General features: G+C 49.8%; 6 protein-coding genes across 6 annotated transcripts; 3 read left to right on the forward strand and 3 right to left on the reverse strand.

The window, feature by feature from the left end:
* Positions 1-141: 141 nt before the first annotated feature.
* P175DRAFT_0556866 (uncharacterized protein) lies at positions 142-1,276 on the forward strand (the record flags this gene model as incomplete). Its single annotated transcript, XM_040900721.1, has 4 exons — positions 142-531; positions 593-815; positions 1,005-1,090; positions 1,151-1,276. The coding sequence occupies exons 1-4, from the start codon at positions 187-189 to the stop codon at positions 1,274-1,276; spliced, it is 780 nt and encodes a 259-aa protein (XP_040753307.1). The 5' UTR covers positions 142-186.
* Positions 1,277-2,185: 909 nt separating this feature from the next.
* erf2 (palmitoyltransferase ERF2) lies at positions 2,186-4,755 on the reverse strand. The gene is made up of 3 exons (XM_040894643.1): positions 3,290-4,755; positions 3,128-3,236; positions 2,186-3,064 (listed from the first exon to the last, which is right to left on the reverse strand). Exons 1-3 carry the CDS (start codon positions 4,270-4,272, stop codon positions 2,315-2,317), a joined length of 1,842 nt encoding a protein of 613 aa, XP_040753308.1. The 5' UTR covers positions 4,273-4,755; the 3' UTR covers positions 2,186-2,314.
* Positions 4,756-4,912: 157 nt separating this feature from the next.
* P175DRAFT_0523115 (uncharacterized protein) lies at positions 4,913-6,117 on the forward strand. Its single transcript, XM_040899296.1, has 4 exons — positions 4,913-5,102; positions 5,165-5,208; positions 5,415-5,616; positions 5,695-6,117. Exons 1-4 carry the CDS (start codon positions 4,962-4,964, stop codon positions 5,743-5,745), a joined length of 438 nt encoding a protein of 145 aa, XP_040753309.1. The 5' UTR covers positions 4,913-4,961; the 3' UTR covers positions 5,746-6,117.
* Positions 6,118-6,185: 68 nt separating this feature from the next.
* Positions 6,186-9,266, reverse strand: pmt1 (protein mannosyltransferase 1; the record flags this gene model as incomplete). The annotated part of the gene is made up of 5 exons (XM_040898381.1): positions 6,186-6,701; positions 6,794-8,254; positions 8,312-8,595; positions 8,649-8,938; positions 9,004-9,266. 5 exons carry the CDS (start codon positions 9,264-9,266, stop codon positions 6,186-6,188), a joined length of 2,814 nt encoding a protein of 937 aa, XP_040753310.1.
* An 890-nt stretch (positions 9,267-10,156) lies between these two features.
* P175DRAFT_0477644 (putative pre-mRNA splicing factor) lies at positions 10,157-12,073 on the forward strand. Its single transcript, XM_040895326.1, has 3 exons — positions 10,157-10,311; positions 10,379-10,432; positions 10,510-12,073. Exons 1-3 carry the CDS (start codon positions 10,218-10,220, stop codon positions 12,003-12,005), a joined length of 1,644 nt encoding a protein of 547 aa, XP_040753311.1. The 5' UTR covers positions 10,157-10,217; the 3' UTR covers positions 12,006-12,073.
* Positions 12,074-12,106: 33 nt separating this feature from the next.
* Positions 12,107-12,866, reverse strand: P175DRAFT_0206499 (uncharacterized protein). Its single transcript, XM_040892584.1, has one exon. It carries the CDS (start codon positions 12,691-12,693, stop codon positions 12,250-12,252), a length of 444 nt encoding a protein of 147 aa, XP_040753312.1. The 5' UTR covers positions 12,694-12,866; the 3' UTR covers positions 12,107-12,249.
* Positions 12,867-12,877: the final 11 nt, after the last annotated feature.

Consider the following 12,877-nt stretch of genomic DNA (forward strand, 5'->3'; position numbering starts at 1 on the left):
TTCCGAGTGAAACTGGCGTACGGGAGGGAAAGCACCAGGAGGAAATAATCCGCTTATCAGAAGGAATGCCGGGGGGACACTCTTTAAACCCTGCAAATCATTTTCACGCGATCCAAGTAGCTTACCAGAGGGTAGCAGCGTCACCAGTACACAGATGAAGGAACTGAGGAGGGTGGTGGGAGTCGAATGGGGGGAGGGAAACGAAGAGGAGGAAGAAAAGACGACGAAAGGATGCGGACGACGACACAGGGTGAAGTGGTTTTGTTCTCTTCGCACCATCCGTCAGCCGCGGAATGCCACCAGGAGAATCCGAAGCAACAAATACCTCCCCCTGAAAGACTTTCGTCTCTTCTTCCTTTTCTCCTGTCTTCTATTCTCTTGTACCACTCTCAGAGCCTGGCAGATACCGTCAAATACCACTTCTATCTCTATCCGCACTCATGTCTCTGGCACCGTGTCTTGAGGATTACAATTGGCCAACACCAGAATTCGAGACGTTTCTTGCTTATACGGACCTTACCTCTCTCGACAGTTGACCTAGACTATGTGAATCCTTGCAGTGGATCCGTTTGTACGGTGAAGTTCCGTCTAGGGCACAGCTGCATGTCGAGAGCTCGAGATGATCTCTCTCCAAATTTCCCCTCGACGGCTTCATATCAAATCCAACCCAGGCGTTCCGCAATTGATGCGCCGTCATCTATCAGTCGCTTATCCTGCCCGACAAGATGACTGCTTCTACGTGGACCAGGAAATGGAATATTTCCTGTTCATATATCCCGCAATCCCCGGCGAAAATTTTGAGATTCAGGACAACTGTATAGGGTGGACCTTTTTATTATTACCATTATTATTATTATTATTATTACTATTTACTGCGAGGAAATATGAACAACGAAAGCTTTGTCCAGTTCCATCATGAGGCTTGTTGGCTTCCGCTATTCCCATCCGTTTACGTGGTCATTGCAGAGCACCATGGGGGTTCTGACTCCGGATGAGATACATAGCGTTGACCAACACTCCAGATGACGACTTTGCAAAATGCCAACGCCAACGACCTTCCTTCCACCGCGGAAGGATATTGCCGTACCAAGTCCGCTACATTCAAATAATCTCATGCGACAATATTGCTAACAGGGGACATCTGACCTAGGCGATCCGTCACAGCCTCCCGGCCACATGGAACGGCGGCCTCCTCAGAGTACTCGTAACAGCGGTCAAAACTGATATCGGGGAAGCCAAGGCAGGAAAATCCCGATCAGAGATGAAGTTGATTTAGGCAGAACTCTTCTGTTGTGTTCTGTGCTGCTGCTGCTGCTGCTGCTGCTGCTGGATTTCCCCTCGCGCCCGGAGAACCAGGGACCGAGCTACTAATTGTCAACCGATGTCATACCATCATCGCGTCCAGGGTAAACCCCAACTGCTTGAGATAACGCACAGGTCTTCCTCGGTTGATCTCGTCAATTCATCTCCTACTTCATGTCCACTTACGAGACTACCGATGCGACGAGATAGCGAGATACTCGAACGGTGCCATTAAAATGGCGACAGCCTGTCACATCCGCGTATATCTCTTATCACTCGTTCTTCTCTTTTGTCGCGCACCAAAAAAAAAAAAAAACGATCATTGCGAAATCCATCATATCATGACTTCCTCCAGACGCGAATACACCAGACCAGGTAGTTAAGTACTTAGTAGCAGGTAGAGAAACGGAGTACCCTTCAAGAGTATAACTATACCTAAGGTATACTCCGGTAGCTGCGGTATTTTTGGACTTACCCTATTTAGGCCTAGGGTGTATCTTTGCCGGCTAATCGCTTCCCCTTTAGGTAATGGCCGCCCCACAGCGACAGGGATCTTGCAGTCCCCACAATGCACATTCCCACATCTCTCCTTGGCATGAGGTCTGATTGGCTGAATTGATTTGGCCCTGGGTAAGGTACTGTACGGAGGAATCCTTTGATATCTGGGAGCCCACCACTACTATACGTACCTATGACTATATATATATATAAGTGGACGTCAGTTCAAGATAGTTAAATTTGTTACTAAGTAAGTTACTTGATTCCGTTAGATACAGTCGTCCGTTCCGTTTATCACATCCCAAACCTTGCTGGCTAGCTAGGAATTCTAAATACATATCCGTTGAAGAGAAACTATAGGTAGGAAAAGTAGATTGAAAGAGAGAAAAAAAAAAAAAAAAAGAAAAGAAAGAGAGAGAGAGAGAGAGAGAGGTTCAGATTTAGATGATTGAGAAGGAGAAGAAAAAATACATTGATAAAATGAATGTAGATAAAGAAGATGAATAGACAAAACTCAGCCCTGGCTGGGAGGAGGAGGAGGCACATGTTCCATCTCGATGTTCGCTTGAGCCTCGACATCCCGGGGGAGGTACTTCCGCTTTATCGTACTTAACCGTTGGTCTCCTTCTTGATAATACTCTTTGAATTGCATGTAGGTCGGTGGACGAGGCCGTCCAAACACCGACATCCAATTCCGGAAGACGTTTCCCTGTGTGAAGGGACGGTGGCGATCGACCTTGGCGAACTTATGAGAGTTCAGATACTCGCGTGTAGTCTCGCCGCGGCCGACGAGGAAGATATGATATGCCCATAATGAAGCGGGATAGGGAGCTGCCACGGCCCCGTAGATGACCATGGCAAAGGGGACCCGCCACTTGTCAATGGCAGCGCCGAAACTGATGCCCTCATGCGAGCGATACACCAGAATATGGGCAAGACTGGCACCGAGTAAGAAAAGGGCAAGCAGCGTGGAGGTGCTGACGAAGGTGAAAAAATATCGGTAGTTGCGGCGGCCAACGCAGTTGTTGAGCCACACACAGTGATGATCGAGCGTCTCGACACAGTTATCGCACACGCGGCAATGATAGCATCGTGGTGGACGCCAGACACTGCAGGTCTTACAGTATTTGACAGGGACATCCATAGCTGCAACCTCGGAGGTGGCGAGTTTGACCATCACCCAATCGTTGGTTGGTGGGCCGACGGCCAATGGATCATCAGAGGGATCGGATGGCGGCATCTGGTGAAGATTACGAGGGATGACCTATATAAGAGAGGCATTAGTTGGAATGCCAACAGTGAGAGAGGGTGTTGGGTTCAATCTTACCCCCGGGTCAACTACCGATGCGTGTATAAACGATGAGAAACATAGATAGAATAGATAGGCAAATAAAATGGGAATAGCTGGTGAGATATGATGCCAAAGCCAGGGAGCCCTGTCAGAGTGTTAGTACTGCAGCGTAGATGATGCGCCGGGGGTAAAACATACGAAAATCCAAAAAAGAGACCACTGGGCACCACTACAAAAAGTCCAGTTGCAATATTGACCGGCTTGTCCCTAGAATTCTGAAATCTGCCTCCACCCCAAAAAATAGTGTTTCCAACAAAGTATTCATAATTCTTGCCCTTCTTTCCTTTGGGTATCGGATGGCTCTGTTTTTCAATCGACGCAGGAGACGATCCCGCAGATGATAACCGCTCATGTGTCCTGTTATCACGATTTTCCGCTGGCGCATTCTTATTCTGTAGGCTGAGGAAAGAAAGAGGTGATCTCTCAGGAGTCTCGGGGTCATTCGTGGCCTTGAAGTTTACTCCGAGATTGAGGTGCGGTGGCGTGGGTTTGTACATTCGCTCCCTGTCGTGCAGGAGCTTGGCGCTTTCACCTAGGCTCCTCCCTGTAGTATTGCCGATAGGGCTGGCATTCGAGGTATTTCGGTCAGGAATGATTGGATCCGTGAACTCGGTTCCTCGCGACGGAGGCGCTTCTTGGTCGACTTGGTGAACGGAGTTCGGGAAGGTACTGTTCGAGATTAGACTCCTCCTGTTTTGACTAGCCTGGTCCCCCCCCCAATCCTCCGATGAGACGGTTGTGCCCTTTGTCATCGGACGTCCTCGATGAGCTTGCAGACGCTGCGAGGACATGGGCCGGAAAAAGCCCTGCGCAGCTAACGAAGGGATGTGTGTCCGGCTGAGTCTGCTCCCCGAACTTCCTGGACGGGTTGTGGTTTGACTGGTGGAGGCGATGGAGCTTCTTGCAGGCGGAGGTACTCGTCGAGATACGGAAGGTCGAGACTGGGGGATTTGCGATGAGACAGTGTATGATTGCGACTGCTCGCCATCCTCGGAGGTCATATCGGTCACTCGCGACGAAATGCCCCCGACGGAGGGAGGACGAGGGATACCCAGAACAGGGGCCGTGGGAGGAGGGTTCGTAGACTCATTGGGTTCCGAGTTGCCTGACGGGAACGCCATGTTTGATCGGAAAGGATTCAGAATATAATATGCTGTTATGGATCACGGCAGGGTATCATGATGGGGTCCAGTATGTAGTTCAATCCCAAACGAGGCAAGGCGGGAGAGAGAGAGAGAGAGAGAGAGAGAGAGAGAGACGGGAGCTGGTAAGGAGCGACAGTAAAACAAAACAATAGAATAAAGAACGTAAGCGACCTAGATTCGAAAATATCGATGTTAGCTCAGTGTGAAAGATTCCATCACCTCAGCCGATTCATCTGAAAGCAAGAGATCGTTGTGGGTTTCATTCACTAACCCCCTGGCTCATTAAAAGGGGAGAGAAGAAAGAGCGGGAGAGAGAGAGAGAGAGAGAGAGAGAGAGAGAGAGAGATATTCAGCCACCAACTCACCTTGAGAGAAATCCCCGGCGAATTAATCAGGTACACAGTAGTGAGGCAGCATAGGGAGCAACACACACACACACATATACATCCACACACGTCACATCACGATATGGAGATTCATCTTGGAAGCGAATCGCCTGCTTTGGATCGCTTTAGGATATCAGCGCTGACTCAGCAGATCAGGTGATGAATGCGCCGTCATCGTCCGACTTCCAAGTCGAGTTTCGCTCTCCCACTTCGAACCCAGAAAGTTCCTCTCCCTCTTCATTGTCTCCCGCCTCCACGCTTTCCGCTCCAACCCTCACGATGTCTTCAATTGCTGCCATGGCCTCTCGCCGGGCCTTTGCCCGCCAGGCTCTTTTCCGCGCTCCCCAGCGCCGCCTCTACAGCTCCAAGCTGGAGGAAGCCAGCCTCGACAAGGCTCCTAAGCGTGATCCCGAGCTCTATGTACGGAACTCTCCGATCGGAACTGATTCGAATTTGGAGTCGTGTCTCTAATTGATACATAGGTACTGCTCGCTATCATGTCTGGTGCTTTCCTCGGTGCCGGCTGGTGAGTTTCACTTCACTATTCACGGATCATGCCATTTGGGAGGGGGGGGGGGTTCAAGACCGCTCGGAAAATCGGATGAGTTAACACCAAACAAAACAAACCGAAAGAAGAGCCTAATTGATCGTCAATGTGGCATGGGATGCACCTAAGGGAATAATAAATAGCGACTAATTCGTTTTTCTTTTTCTTTCTTCTTTTGAATCTAGGTACTTCGGCAAGAAACCCACCTCCGTCACCTCCGAGAGCAACGTCCGTATCCCCGATAGTTCTATGCCCTGGGAGCGTGAGGATGCCAGTGGCAAGTCCTACAAGTACCAGTACCACCCCAACGGTGACAAGAGCCAGCCCCTCAGAAACGCTCCCAGCGCTCTGAACACCGTCATTATCCCCAATGTCACCCTGCCAGAGGTATGCTCTTCCTTTGCATGTGATTTTTTTTTATATTGGAGGGAATTGGGGTTCGCTAACACTACTTTACCCTTCTAGGATCTTCATGAGCGCTTCAACAAGTACGGCAAGGAAGAGTACGACTTCTAGACAAGTTATACAGCTACCGCGGAGGAATATGATAGTGATTTTTTTTTTCGAGTTGAGAGAGGGGCCTCTTGCTGTACACTAAAATTGCTGTGAAGATTAGAGTATGGAGTGAGGCTTTGTTTTTGACAAGAGCTTTGTGCATAGTTCGTTTTTGACGTGAATCAATTGGAGATTCTTTGTTTTTGCTTGATGCTCTGTAGCCTGAAATCACGGATTTATTATCATCATATGTATGGCCACACCACTCGTTAGATCAAAATAAGAAGGAAAAAAGAAAAAAAGAAAGAAAAAAAACCATTATTGTTTAAGAAATACAGAGAAGTTGATTTTGTTAGAACACAAATAATGAACAGATAAGAAATGTGTGGAGAGAGAGAGACAGGCAAAAAAAAAAAATGGTAAGCCAACCCCTGCTAAATGCGTCCTGTATTATATTTCCTTCAAATGGTCGCTTCATTTCCCTCACTGGCCGGTTTTGGCTCAGGAGAACTCTGTTCTTCAACAGAAATTTGGGCTCCAGCTGCAGAAGCCGGGCTGTCGTCCAGGGCCTCTTCCTCCTGCTTGCCAGAGGTTTCGGGGTTCTGACCTTCAACATCTGGGTGCGGGGGTGCGAGTTTGCCATCGACAACGTCAACCAAGTGGCCATTTTCCAGACGGGTTCTGGTTTCGTGTCTCGTCTCAAACGAGACCTTGCCTTCCTTCCTCAATGATGCCACCACCTCTTCGTCGAGAACGTTGCCGTTTTGATCACGGTATTCCACTCGCGCCTGAGATCCACGAAGCTGTGGAGTGCTAGAGGTAACTATGGGCTCTTGAATCTCTTCCTGAGCAGGGTTCTGCTCCTGCTGCTTGCCCGCTGGTTCGGGCACAACGGGCGGAGGCGCTTGGGCCACAGGTGCCGGGGTTGTTGGGATCACTGCGTTCGTGCTGGCGAATTGAGTCACATATTGATCAAGCTAATGCAACTTTGTTAGTCGTCGTCGCCGTTGTGGTGGCACGGAGCGCTTTAGAACCCTCGTCGCGGGGGTCGCCATTCTGGGACACTTACGTCAGTGTAGAAAGTATTGCAATCAAAGTCCCACGAACTAAGGAGCTTGACCTTTTGGCAGGCGTCCTTGGTCCATGGGTTGCCATAAACCAGAGGGGAGTAGAGGGCGAATGCAAAGATAGTGAGTGCAAGGAAGATAGCCGTCAATGCCTTCCCAATGACTGGCCGGGACGGGAGGCCGAGACTCTTGATACGGCTGGCAAGAAAATCAAATTCTTGGGACAGGGTAAGGATAGCAAAGTAAAGGGCTGGGAAATAGTGATGTAGGAAGAGCTGGCGCGCCATAAGATAGAACGGGAAGTAGTGGAAACACCAGCCAAGAACACTGGTACCAATTTCATAGTCAAAACGCTTGAAAGTGGCGTTGCGGTAATCACCACAGTTGCGCTGCCAACGAATAAGAGAGATTCCTTTGAAAATAGCATAGATGGCGATGGCGAAAGTAGACGAATACCAGACGAATGGGTTTCCAAAGAGGTAGACCTGACGGTGGTCGCGGCCCCAGAAATTGATACCGCGGAGCAAGGTGGGCCAAGAAGGTGGGCGGGAATCCCAGGCATGGGATTCGGTAAGCCCTGCGTTGGTAGTCCACATCACCTTCTGGAGCTCCCAGAATTTGCCGAAAAATCCAGGGTCACGGTAGGTGACCTTTTCGGCATCTTCAGGTAGCATGGGATGACTGTTTGATTCAACGTACCACACGCTGTTGGGCAGAGAGCCTCCTCTGGCACAGGTAACTTCCTGTTGGTCGAAGCCCCAGTCGGGAAGCTTAACCTTGTGGGAGAACAAGACGCAGCCAGTCATGACATGGACTAGTCGGAACTTGGTTTGAATGGTGCGCACACGCTTCTTGGCTTCTTCTCCGTCTGACAACGATTTGACGATCTCGACACGCCAGAAGTCGTTGGCATCACCAGCAAAGCCTTCATAACCGTAAGCAGAAACCTCGAACTGCCAATCAACGTCGGTCACGGGAGGACGCTCATTGTGAGAATGAATTCTTCGCTGTGTCATCAGATGGTTCAGCCTGATAACAGAGCCGTCTTCAATGTATTCGGCGGTAATATTATCCCATGCGAAGGGGCCTTCAATTTCTCCGTCGGGACCGATGGGCTGGGTCTGGTTCTCAGCGATGAAAACATTGTTCTCGTCTTTATGCGGATACAGAGTAATCTGCTGCTGCTTGCTGCCGGTGGGGTACATATGGCTGTGGGAGTGAAGGTATCCACCTTGCGTGTGGTGATGGCGAATGCTTAGACGAGAGCCAAAGACAACATCTGCGGGGACAGCTTGCATTCCCTTGGAATTCAAGGTGGCTTGGAACTCTGAAGACATGAAGCCGTCCCCCTCTCCGGGATTGACGAGGCACATGAAGTGAATTGCAAACATGGAGCAGTAGAACGCGAGGGGGATAACGATCAGGCAGAAGACACGAGCAAAGAAGTGTTTAAACCAGAGGCGCTAAACAATGGGTCAGTTTCCTCAACAGCCGGTTCAAGAGACTAATATGGCACATACAGGAGTGACATTCTTGGTGTCACCGAGGACCACCCAGAGTTGCAGGATCGTAAGGGAGCCGACCCAGGCAACGGTAAACAGACCAACCCACTTCACACTCAGAGTAGCGCCTAGAGATAGGCCAGTCGCCACCAGCCAGAACCACCAGGGTCCGCGGAAGGCATGCGAAGGGCCCAATTCTTGTTGGTTCGTGAAACACGAGAACGATAGTGCGGTAAGCGCAGTGAAAAACACCAAGGGGGAGTCCAACAGGATCAAACGAGACTGAGTAACCAATCCATTCTCTATACATCGTCAGTATAACCGTCCAGTGCTTGTTTTGCTGACAGGGACCCACCAAAGAGGATCGCACCAGCCCCCAGCACGGCAGTGGTGGTACGGCACCCGGTAGCTTTGAGGGTCAAAAACATAATGGGGACGGTCAAGATCCCCAGCACGGCGGGAAGCATGCGCATCGCAACATAGGGCACTCCGGGTTCGATGTAATCCTTGCCAATTTCCTTGAAATCAAAGTCGCCTTGAAACCCGGCGAGCCAGCCAGCCAGTGTAATGAGGAGTTTGGCGAGAGGGGGGTGAACGTCCATAAAGAAGCGGCCCTTGATGTACTTGGTAGCGAAACCTCCGAAACTATGCATCAAAACATTAGCATCGATCGCGTTGTAAATATTTCTTTCTTCAAGGCCAAGACATACTGGACTTCATCAAAGACAACGCTCGTCGGCTGGTAAATCCTAAACAGACGAACAACGGCGGCAACCAAGATCAACAGAACCATCGCCTTGTAATCGGAGGAGGGCAGATTGAAAATGTTATTATTTGTGACCCCATCCGATCCATAACTGGAGATCACTGCGGGGGCCTTCTTGCGATTCTTGGGCCTGGGGGACCGACTGGGGGAGCGCGACGAGGCCCGGGGAGGGTGAACCCCCAGGGTGTCCTTGGACTTTGGCGCCATTGCGGTGTGGGATTGATTCTCCCAGACGCGGAGGGAGAGAAAGGAAGAAATGGAAGCGAGAGTAAAGGGATTAACCTAAATGTAAGAGGAAAGAAAGGAGTGTTTAGAAGATCATTGAGAGAAAATCGAGGGGAAAGAGCGCAGATTATTGCGGTGGAATGAATACTTCCGACAAACAGCAAGTAGTTAGCGCTCACAAAACCCACGAAACCAAGCAATACAGCAAGTAAGAAATCAGATAAAGGGAGGAAGCAATAAAGTCGTGGAAAGAAGAAGAAGAAGAAGAAGAAGAATAGGAGAATTTAGGATGCAGTAGACTCTAAACACGAAGCGCCATCACACAGAGAGGGGAGAGAAGGGGAAGAAACGGGAACGGATGAAGGAACAGCTGGACTTAATTAGCTAGAAGACTCGACCACACATGTGGAAAGTCAGTCTTAAGGATTACGGACTAGTCAGTTACTTCTTTTACTGACTACACATTTAAAAAGGAGTTCGTAAACTGGTGTACCCGCTTTAAGGCCAGATCGTCCTGCTATGTACATACAAGTGGGTGGCAGGGGAACTTTTGGCCGCAAGCAGAGACCTTTAGGGGTTCCTTTCCTACTGCGTCATGTTCTCTCCCTAGAATCGTCTTTCTCTCTCTCATTTATTAGTTACAGGAGCGGAAGAGTTAAATATTGTTGAATTGAAATTCAGCCTCCGTCTCGAAACACATGATGTCGCACTTATGTAATAACGAGTCGCTCCCAGCCTATCTGGGTTTAGTTCCCGCGTCTAATCCACCCAATCAAACCCCAGTCCTTAAACGCGCGGCTATTCTCCAGTCGCGTCGGAAGAAGATGAAATAGAAATAATACTGGAATGCTATCTAACTTCACTCTGAGAGCTCTCTGCATCGCCCACTCACTCACTCGCTTGTTCACCTCCAGTCTTTCTGGTCTCGCGAACATGGCCTCAATGAGTAATGGAAATACTCCAACAGCCCCAGAGGATGCGAGCAAACCACCTGAGGGAGTGGTCTTGCCACCCAAGGATATTCGAGGTCAGTTCCCTCTTCTTTCTCCAATGGACTCGTCCGATGAAGCGCAACGGATACTAACAATTCATAGCGATCGTCGAGAAGACGGCTGGTTACGTCGCTCGAAATGGCATCGTCTTCGAAGGTATGCCCCCTCACTCCCACCCCCCACCGTCGCAGCTCAGCATCAGCCAAGATACTTATCCCTCCTCTCTTCCCTAGATCGTGTGCGCGAAAAGGAACGAAATAACCCCAAGTTCTCCTTCCTAAACTCGAACGATGCATACGCACCATTCTACCAATGGCGTCTCACCGAAATCAAAGAGGGACGAGGGACGGATGTGTTGACCGGCCGCCCAGGAGACGCAACTCCAGCTCCAGCGCCCGAAGTACCCCAGGGTCCGGAAGAACCTCCGGAGTTCCATTTTTCAGCCCGAATGCCCATAATTAACGCACAGGATCTGGAGGTTGTCCGGCTTACGGCTCTTTTCGTCGCCAAACGTGGCAAGGCATTCATGACGGCCCTCTCGCAACGAGAAACGCGAAACTTCCAGTTCGATTTCTTACGCCCGCAGCACAGTCTTTATCAATTTTTTACGAGGCTAGTCGATCAATACACTATGCTCCTACGGCCAGAGGGCATTGATGAGGCGACGTCAGAGAAGAAACGGCTTGCGGAGCTGGAACAGAACGTGAAGAGCAAGTTCCATATTCTGGATCGCGCCAAACAGCGGGCGGAGTGGGTGAAGTACCAAGAACAACAGAAGCAAAAGAAAGAGGAGGAAGAGGAGCAAGAACGGATTGCCTACGCCCAGATTGACTGGCACGACTTCGTGGTCGTGGAAAGCGTCCTCTTCACCGAGGCGGACGACCCAGTCGATCTTCCTCCCCCAACCTCCCTCAACGACCTTCAATCCGCATCCCTCGAGCAGAAAGCAATGATGTCTCTGAACCCACTTCGCATCGAAGAAGCCATGCCCACTGACGAAGAAGTCCCAACCTACTATAACGCCTACCCAGTACAGCCCGAACCCCAACCCTTCATCCAGCCCGCGGGCCCTGTATACCCCATCCAGCCACAACTACCTCAAGCTATCCCCGCCGCCCCGGCCATTGGCGCCGCTACCACAGCAGCCCAGGAAGAAGAACAGCGCATCAGGGAGCGCATGGAAGCCCGTGAACAAGCCGCTGCCGCCCAAGCTGCCGCCAAAGCACCCCCTAACCAACAGCAACCGATGCGTATTCGCTCCGACTACGTGCCGCGAGCCCAAGCCCGCCGCCTCAACCCCGCCGGCGCCACCGCCCTCTGCCCCAACTGTAAACAACAGATCCCCGAAGCCGAGCTATCCCAACACATGCGCATTGAGATGCTCGACCCGCGATGGAGAGAACAGCAAGCCAAGGCACAGTCCCGAACAGCCACGACTAATCTATCTACCGCCGATGTCGTCGGTAACCTGAAACGACTCGCCAGCCAACGAAGCGACGTGTTTGATTCCACTGCACTCCAGAATATCCCTGACCCAGAGGAAGAAGCGAGGAAAAAACGCATGGCGTACGAAGGCGCTCCCGGTGGTGGACCCATGCAGCAACAGCCCACAGTAGGTCCTATGGGCGGGCCGCCGAACCCGCAGAACATGAATATCGAGGAACAGATCAGACAGCTTCATAAGCGGTACAAGCAAGAGTCATCTGAACCCTCTTCCTATTCGGGTTGATTTGGCCTTTCTTGTTCTTCTTCTTTTTTTTTTTTTTCCGCCCCCAATTATCACTTGAGAGTGGACGTGTGTCGAATTGTAAAGTATACAATCAAGCCTTTTTTTTTTTTTTTTTTTTTTTTTTTTTTTCCCACGAAGCTTTCGCGGTCCTATGTGAAATCGATTCATAGTTTCTCTCTTTACCATGATTATAGTCTGGGGTGCCCAGGGCGCTACGTACGTACGTACTACTTCCATTACTCTTTCACAAAAACCAAGGTTTACAAAATATACGTATGTTTCTGAATAAATCATTAATCGGCAGTATATTTATGCGATATAAACCCATGGAATAGCCATAGATCTGCCGTATATTGTCCACTCCTTGCACGAGACTCCTAGCTTCCGTAGCCGTGTCTATTGCATGAATAGAAAGAAACCACATAAAAATGTATAGAAAGATCAGACCCCCGAGTAAGATAGAAGATAAGAAAGAAAGCGACAGAAAAAAAAAAAAATAGACAGCGCCAAATAAACATGAGCAATGACCGTAGTATCCGATTTGCGCCAAAGTCAGGGAATCGAATAGAACGTCCGTGATTAATAAAATAGAGTAAGGGAAAAAAAAAATAATAAACAGGAAGAAATCGGTATACAAAGACCAGAGAATCAAAACCATATTAATAATAATACACGTTGTGTGCTGCATGATATGGTTCTAGCCTGGCCGTTATAAAGGGATTAAGCGGACCATTAGGAGCAGCATGCTCAAAGTAATTGGTAATAGCAAGTTAGCCGTAAGGCGAAAGTATGGGGTATAGCAAATGACGACTCGCGTCTGGGGGCTATATAGCCTTGTTAAACTGGGGCCACTCTTCTGGCCTTTGTTGGCT

The sequence above is a fragment of the Aspergillus ochraceoroseus genome (genome assembly GCF_002846915.1).
Source record: "Aspergillus ochraceoroseus IBT 24754 chromosome Unknown P175scaffold_3, whole genome shotgun sequence".
NCBI classification, from domain to species: domain Eukaryota; kingdom Fungi; phylum Ascomycota; class Eurotiomycetes; order Eurotiales; family Aspergillaceae; genus Aspergillus; species Aspergillus ochraceoroseus.